We start from the raw sequence: 8,819 nt of genomic DNA on the forward strand, positions 1-8,819 counted from the left end.
GGTGTTGTGAGGGGTAAGGCTGTATGTGTAGGGGGCAATAGGGTATGTTGGGGGATGTGTGTATATGTGGCAGGGTTGTGGGACCAGGGTGTGGGTGTATGACATTTGTGGGGTGTGAAGGAGTGTGGTGGGTGTGGGGACCTCCCTCACTGTGCCCCCATGGCACGCAGCCCCTACAGGTGGTGGTGGCAGCAACAGCAGCAGCAAGCAGGGGTACTCATGCTTGGTGCAGGCACTGGTGCCCAGCAGCGTGTATCTTTGGCACATTCTGGAGGGCACCACATACCTCCAAGATAGTCTCCCTGGTAGTCACCTGGCCCTTGCAGAAGAGGTGGCCCACATAGCAGAGGTTGACAGGCACAGCCAGCTTCAGTGGGCCGGTGATGAACCAGGTGTCCAGGGGGACGAGGCAGCTGCATCTTTGTGTCCTGCCATTCCAGATGTGTACAGAGCTGCTCCAGGAGATCCAGAAAGGTGGCCTGGATCATATGGAGTGCCTCCAGCCACTGCTTGTCATCTCAGGTATGCTGGATGAAGCGCAGCCACAAGTCCTGGCTGGTCTAGGAAGCCCTGAGGTGGTGGGGCTGGAGGCCCAGGAGGGTGAGGGTGGCCCCAGCGGTGGTGTCCTAGAGTCCATAGTCAGTGTCTCTGCCACGGTCTGGCCAGCAGGGCCAGTGTGGTGGCCAGCAGAAGCCCAGGGCACTGGGCATTGCTGCGAGGGGCAGCGGCTGGAGCAGCCATGGCCCAGGGAGGCAGAGGCTGCAGCATGAGAGCTGCCACATTTTGCCCCTATGCTTTGCATGCTGCTCCTGGCCAAAAACACTGCTAGCCAAGGAGAAGAGAATGGGGCTGCTTTTAAAGATGGCCTCCAACCACGAACAGCTGAGTCTGGAGCCTCCAGTTCCCCCTTGTGGTGGTGGGGGCCTGTTGCAGGAAGCGGAGTCAGTTTGCTGCTAGGAGCAGCAAATCTGCTCCCACGTCTCTGCATGTGTAGACGCCTACCCGGGAGCCTTTACTTGTCAGTAGTTTACTTGCAAGTAAACTGGTCCTGTATCAAATGTACATGTAGGCACACCTGCTGAGTAGTACTTTGCTAGTCAAGGGCCAGGTCATACAAACAAAGTGGAGTTTACTAAAGCAGTGATTCTCAGCCAGGGTGCCATAACACCATGGGGCCTTTTGAGAGCATTTCAAGGGTGCCATAGTGTGCTATACAATGTTAGCATTATTAGGTGTGCAAACATGATAAATTCAGAGTTTTCAAGTAGGAATCCATTGTGTTAAAAACATTCTGACCTGCTGGGATCTTTCTGAGTTTTTTGCAACAGAAGAATTCCTCTGTTTTTCTGTAGTCAAAAAAAAAAAAAAAGAAGAAGAAAGTGAAAACTAAGAACTGAAGTTTTCTGAATGGTGCCTTGAATCTACCAAAGGGTGCCTTTGGTCTATCAAGGAGTGTCTCAGGTCTGAGAAAGTAAAGAATCATTGCAATAAAGATAGTCAGACTTTATGCTGATAGTATAAGACTTAACTACACTGTATATGCTGGCAGAATCAGACCCTAAGGTATCTGTATGTGAATATTAGTTATTGTGCATTCATCATCTTAAGTCTATTCATAGCATGTATTCCTGGGTATAATTATGTTAATCTCATAACAGTTTCCTACAACAGGCTGATAATATTAATGCCTCATAATGGCTGTAAAGGGCTCATCATGAGGCATCTTATTGCAAATCTGTATTGCAGCTTCAAAAGGAACTACTATAGTCTACCCTAAAAAGTGCATTATAAAATAAACAGAAATTCATTAAAAGCAACATGTATTGTAAGTGTATTGCATATGCCTTAGACTTGTGCAGCAGGGTTGATTGTGTAGTTTAGGAAGAGGTTAGGAAAAGGCTTGTATGGGATGGTTTGGAGAGAGATGGTCTGGAACAGCCTGCCACCGGAGGTGGTTCAAGCGCCTTCATTGAACACCTTCAAGATGAAACTGGATGCTTATCTTGCTGGGATCCTATGACCCCAGCTGACTTCCTGCCCTTTGGGCGGGGGGCTGGACTCAATGATCTTCCGAGGTCCCTTCCAGCCCTGATGTCAATGAAAATCAATTAAATCAATGAGATGATCCTACCTCAGGCACGGGGTTGGACTAGCTGACCTGCAGAGGTCGCTTCCAGGCTTACTTTTTATGATTCTGTGATAACAGAAATTGGCAATACTTGCCATCTGTATTTTCTGGTGCACTTAGAATGAATTCATTTGTTGTACATTCCCAACATGCACTCCTACAGGCTTCTGATGAACAACTGCATTCTACTGGACTGCTCAGATAAGAGAAGCTAGCTAGCAGTGATAAGGAGTCGATTAGCATGCTTTTTTCAATGCAGTGCTGGGAAGAAGGAACCATCTACTTAAAGTCCCCAGTTCTACTGTCCCTTTATCCATTCTTCTTGTGTCCTAGAAAGGTGACTTCAGATTTGCTACACTAAACAGGAATTTTCTTTGCTATCTCACCATTATTCAGGGAACAGAGCATGAAATCCTCGTGCTCATCATCCTCCACAGGGATATTTTGATGGTGAAATTCAGAGGGAGACAGTGGTTTGAAAGACCTGAGTGATTCTGGCTGATTGTCAGTGAAGTATAGGGCATTCAGAGAATTTTCTAGAGTGTCCAATGCCCAATGTAAAATAAATCAACTAGGGAGGGTCACTAGAAGTGACTTGGAAACAAATCACAGATCCTGTAATGACCACATTATATTGAGACAAAATGGGGAATCTTTTTCAAGTGTAGCTAGTCTGACAGAAAATTCATAAAAGAATACCACAGAGAATAATTTTATACAAGGAAGGTATCTTTGAAATCCCTTCTTAATAATCTGTTTTACACAATGCCTGCAAGATGTTTGACTGGAGGAAAGCCACTTGATACTTGAAAGCTTTTCCAACAGCTCTCCCAACTTACAGCTGGTACAATAAAAGATATCAGAAAAGAATCCTTGCCTCATACACTTCTTGGACCATCACAGCTACAATAAAATTCCAGTCCTCTTATAAGAAGTTTCCAATTTATGACTAAGTTGAAAGCCGTTTAAGAACAGTTAAAATTGAACTGCAAATGTAAGACAGAGTTTACAATGTAATCATTTTCCCGTCTCTCATTCTGTCTATTGCTTATCTTAGATTCCAAATTCTCCATGACAGGGAACACGTCATCCTTTGTGTTTATATATTGCCAAGTAAAGATTTTACCCCAAGTCTTTGATCAAAAGTAACACTCTGATTACATATCAGGCCTGTGTAAATAGGGAAGCATTTGATTTGGATTCGGATTCAGCTGATTCAGAGGGCAGTGATTCAACTCGGAGATTTAGATCACTGTCCAGAATCAATTCAGGCAAATCAGCTTTGGAAAGTTCGACGCTAATTTGGAGAGATTCAGTGATTCAGACTGGCCGGGGAGAGGCAGGCACAGCCAGGTGGCTACAGGTTCTCCCATGACTCCTCCGGCTCTACTTGCCTCTTCCCGGGCAGGGGGAGCAGCGGGAGAAGACCCCATGGCTGTCCTGCCTGGCCCCATCCCCCACCTACCCCAGCCTAGTTCTGGTACTTGGGGCCTCTGGGCACTCATGGAAAAGCCTCCTGTGTAGCAGGACAGTGGTGGGCAGCGGGGATTGCCCCCCCTCCCCCGCCTGACAGTTGCCCCATGGCGCAGGTGCAGTGCGATTCAGCAGGTGCTGTGCACTGCCTGGGAGCTGGGGCTGCTAGGGCTGGGCGATGCTGGGCTCTAGCTGACATGTGAAGCCGTCCCAGCTCCTAGACAGCACGTGGTGACTTGCCAAGCCATGCTGCACCTGCTGCGCAAGTACCAGGCAGGGGAGCGATCCCTGCTGCCCCCCACTGCCCCACGATGCATGGCGGGGGCTCTGCCATGAGCCCTCAGAGGCCCTGAAGGCCACTGCCAGAGCTGATGAGTGTGGGGCTTTTTTGTTTTTTTTAAAGTGCTGGGAGGATGGGCTGGGTGTGGGATGGGGCTGGGCAGGGCAACCATGGGAGCTTCTCCTGCATCTCCTCCAGCTGTGCCTGCCTCTGCCCTAGTGTGGGGAGCCACGTGGCCTGTGCCCTGCTGCCGCTTGCCCAGCTGGCACGAGTGGGGGGTGGCATGATGCAGCTTTGGCTTTCTCTGGGTGGCAGTAGGGCAGAGCTCCCGCTCCCGGTGCTACTGCGCCCTCATCAGCACTGGGAGTGGGGGCTCTGCCCTGCCACCACTTGCCAGCCAGCACAGGGGATGTGGGTCCAGCAGCACTGAGAGCAAGGGCTATGCCCTGCTGCCACTTGCCCCCTTCCACCTGGAGCAAGCCGTGCCCACATCCTGCCCCACCCCCACGCCAACTGAGCAAGCAGCAGCAGCAGGGCAGAGCCCCCACTCCCAGCATTACCATGCCTGCATCCCACCCCCACTTCCCCAAGTAATGTGCCCTCCTCCCTGCCCCCCCCAGCTGGGCAGCTTGCCCCAGCCCCAATCCCTCTGTCCCCCACTCTCCTTTCCTCTCTCCTCCCCAAACAGACTTACCAGCTGGAGGCAGCTGTGTCAGCTGCCTGTTTAGTCTATGGCTAAATCCCCAAAGCGGCCAAATCTTTTCTGAATCAATTCGGATGCTTCAAATCAATTCAGAGCTTTTAATTAGTCTCCCGATTCAATTCAGATTTGGAGATTCAGTCCCCGAATTGGGCTGAATCTCCTCCAAATTCAATCAGCTACCAAAGCTTTGCACAGCCCTATTTCATACTTCTCCAATTGTGGGTCTCAGTCTTACACTTGATGCAGTGCCATTAAGCTATTAAGTGAGCATTTTATGGGAGAAAATGTGTGGATACAGAACCATGTTCTTGTCTAGCAATGGAAAACAAGCATCAAGACTATCCTTCACCTAGCCTATCATCATTATAGCCAAGTCTCTCTATTTTGGGAAAATGATACAGGTTAAATATTTGTAGCATTCCAATTAATATTTGTAAAGCAAACAGGCGCATATTTGGAATATGGGTCACACCAACAGAAAGGGTTTTGGAGTCTTACTGCTTCATGGCCTGTCAAAACTTCCATTATTACCTAGAAAAAGTACAGATTAAAGTTAGACTATTTTTAAAAGATAAAATATTAATCAACCATGAATAAGTAACTGCTTCTATTACCTATTATAATGAGTTCATTTTTTTACCAAATAGTTTTATCTTTATTACGTTTTCTCTGCATTACATAAAAACCGTTGTACAATACTCTATTTAACATGAAACCAAATAAGCCTACAAGTTAAAAGCTAATACATTTTTCTCCCCAGAAATATCTGCTAATGAAGGATTTGTTGCTTATTTGATAGAAATTGATACATGCAATAACTACTGTAAAATTATATATATATATATATATATATATATATATATATATATGTCAAAGACAGTCTACACTGCCTTAGGAACTCCTCTGGCATGTATCTCCAGAATTTCATGATGTTGCTATCTGTACTTATAGTATTGCTTTGACATATCACATAGGATTTCAGATGTGGCATGGCAAAATCAGATACATTTGGTTGAAGATGGCCATCTAAAAGTTTGTGTTGGGACTTAATATATTTATATATTTAATTGAGGCAAATTAAATTCAAATACTCTCATTATCCAAATACATAGGAGCCTTCCTTTTCACCAGGCATGTTTTATTGTGTATTTAGGCCTCGTTTCAGCAAACCAGTTACCTGTAACAAGCTGAATAGTACCACTGACCTCAATGAATAGTAGACTACTTAAGTAATTTTAAAACACTTAAGTTAAACACACACTTAAGTAACATGGACTAGCAGAAGTGTTCTGTATCTATTATTAGATAGTCAGTTATTACGCTGATTTCTTCCATTGTAACTCCCCCTTTCAGTTGCTCATAATTTATAAAACCAAATTCCTGTTGGTCAGAAATTTTTCTACACTTGATCTCAGCCCAAAGGCAGATCCTATACATTATTCCCTTAAAAAAAAATCAGTTCAGCCATATTTGCATTATTTAGGACAGTGATTCTCAACCTTGAGATCCTTTCAAAGGTGCCATGGGGTGCCACAGTGTTAGTCATGTTTGGGTTTATCTTGTGAATCCTGTTTGTCAACCTTATATTTCAAATAGAAATCCATAGCTGTGTTTTTTTCTGAGTTCTTAGCAATAGAAAAATCTATTCTTTTTCTGTAGGCAAAAAAGCATAAAAACTAAGGCTGCTTAGAGATGTCCAAAAAAACCCCAAAATGATCCTTTACTTTAAACTCGGCACACTGAGCATGGCACATGCCCAGAAGAGGCATTGCGTTAGTTTGACCTGGCTTACCCAATGTCTATATAGATTGGGCACTTCAGCAGGGCTTTTTGGCACTTTTATCAAATAGCTGATTGAATCAGCTTTAGATAAAAGCCCCAAAAAGCCCCACTGAAGCATTCAATGTATACAGATGCTGGGGAGCTGGGTTCGAACTAATGTGCTTCCTCTTCTGGTAAAGTGCTGCTTTGGTGGGTAGTGGGGTGGGTTCCACATCTGTCAGTATCCTAAGAGCTGGCATTCTCCAAGAGGTGGCTTGAGTTTACCTAAAAAGGTTAAGAACCACTGATCTAGGGACAGAAAAATGCTATGACCATGACCCCCATGGAATTTTGCACTCACCTAATTAAAAATGCCCGGAGTTGAAAACTGCAGCATTCAACCCCCTAAACACTGATGCCCCACTGATGTCAATGACATCATTCATTCACATCTTGGCTCACTGCTTCACCAGGTATGGAGGCTGTGAGCAGGGACCAGTGCCTTGACACGTAGGTGACTTGTAGCTAACCCTCTGTTGCACCATGGCCTGAAATGGACCTTGTGGGTCACTCTCCTTGGCATACCTGTCAGTACATGGCTCATTTTTTACTTATACCATCCACAGATTTTAGGCACCCTTTTTGCAAAAAAGTATGGCCAAAAGAAACAAAATTGCCAGGATGGTGCCAGCATGTCTGTTGTACAAACCTTTTGCACCAAAATGAGGGGGAGGGGGGTGAACTTTTCCTGACCGGCTGAACAAGAGACCTATAAATTGAAGACCCAGGGGCCCAGTGTGACAAAGGAGTCTACTTCTGGCCGGTCACCAAACTGGCCACCCCTCCATCTAGGGCAGTACACCCTGTCTCACCTGTCATGACTTTTTGGGATCTACCTGATGTGATAAGTGGGAGGCTGCCCTTTCTAATGTCCTGATGCCAAGGGGTTCACACACACCCCCAACCTTTCCTTACTGTGTCCCATACCTTGCAGATGGCATCCAAATTGTAGTAGCTCTGGCCAGAAGCTGGGCTAAACTCTGTCCCTTTCTGGGTCTCTCATAATCTACTGATGCACACCGCCTCCTCTCATAGGGTCTCTTTCACACCACTCTTCACTGGGCCACTCTCAACCTGCCCTGCTCCTTTGAGTGGCTTTATTTGGGCTGTCAGGCTTACCTACTTGCACTCTGGGCAATCCCCCTGCAGCCCTTTGGGTGCCTCATACAGCCTACTCTATCAGTGATGGTCCTTATGCCTAACACTAGGTTGACTTTAGCCTGTGGTATTGCAGCACGTCTGCTCCGGCAGGCAGCCGCGCAAATGAAAACAACACAGGAGAAAGTTAACCAGACACTCCGGGCACTTGGCTCTTACTAACACTGCCCCCTCACTGGGGCTTGGGGTCTTACACCCCCAGGGACTCAGGTGCCTCTCCTTAGGTGTGCCTTGCTCCACTGTCTGTTCTAGAACCACTGGGTAGTGGGGCTGGGGTTATAAGGCACCCCTACCCACCTTTCACTGGGGAGGCAACTGGCTTGGCATTTCTGGGCAGCTACCCCAACACAGGCAGCCCCACCAGACCATCTTTCCCCAGCAGGGTGCAGTTTCAATTCATACCCAGTAGCCTCTCAGTAGCCATCCCCATAGCACCTACCCTTACCTCCAAGATGTTCCTGAGCAGCCAGATGTTATCTTTCTGGCTCAGCCCTGAGGTCCTGAGCAAAAATCGAGTCTGCTCAGCCCTCTCCTCCAATCACATGGCCCTCACAGGGTCATATGACTGCCTCATCAGGTCTGGCCTGCACCTGCCAGCTGCCCTGCTGCCACTTAAAACCTTTAAAGTGACTGGCACCAAAGGTGCCCTGTCACACCCAGGTATGGGTACCCCTTATTAATCCACGATGTCTGAGGCTGAGGAGAGAAGAGAGCCAACAAGGGTGTGTAAAACTAAGACAACTTGGTCCTATGCAGAAACTAAGAGCCTGGTGCGGGTGTTGGGGGACCCTGAGGTGTTAAGCCAGTTCAGCATCAGCAACAGCCTCAGTATGAACATGAAAACCTACTTGAATGTCTCCAAGAGACTTGCCTAGTGGGGGAAGAACAAGATGGCAGTCCAGTGCAGGGTGATATCCAAGAATACGGGAGCTGTTTTCTGACATGAAGTAGCAAGAGTTCATTAGAATAGAACCCCTGTGCACAACATGTCACATTATCAGTACCTCCACCCATTAATGGAAATACTTGAATGCCAAGTAAATAGATGACTACAGGTATCCAGGCCATCCTCCACTCCTGAGAGCTCACTGATCATGGGTCTGAATGTGAGTCCTGCTGCTTCAAGTGAAGAAGACTGGTCCTTGATGAGTCCACCAAAGAGGAGAGACTGGAGACATCATTTTCCACAACTGGTATGTTAAGCCATGGGGAACTGACATCTGAATTGACACCTGAGATTAGGCTGGGCTGCAACA

General features: G+C 46.9%; 1 protein-coding gene across 1 annotated transcript; it reads right to left on the reverse strand.

Annotated features, from left to right (window-relative positions):
• Positions 1–2,485: 2,485 nt before the first annotated feature.
• Positions 2,486–7,224, reverse strand: IRAK3 (interleukin 1 receptor associated kinase 3). The gene is made up of 4 exons (XM_014519379.1): positions 7,218–7,224; positions 5,450–5,610; positions 4,791–4,840; positions 2,486–2,678 (listed from the first exon to the last, which is right to left on the reverse strand). Exons 1-4 carry the CDS (start codon positions 7,222–7,224, stop codon positions 2,486–2,488), a joined length of 411 nt encoding a protein of 136 aa, XP_014374865.1.
• Positions 7,225–8,819: the final 1,595 nt, after the last annotated feature.

Source organism: Alligator sinensis, unplaced genomic scaffold (assembly GCF_000455745.1).
Source record: "Alligator sinensis unplaced genomic scaffold, ASM45574v1 scaffold65_1, whole genome shotgun sequence".
NCBI lineage: Eukaryota > Metazoa > Chordata > Crocodylia > Alligatoridae > Alligator > Alligator sinensis.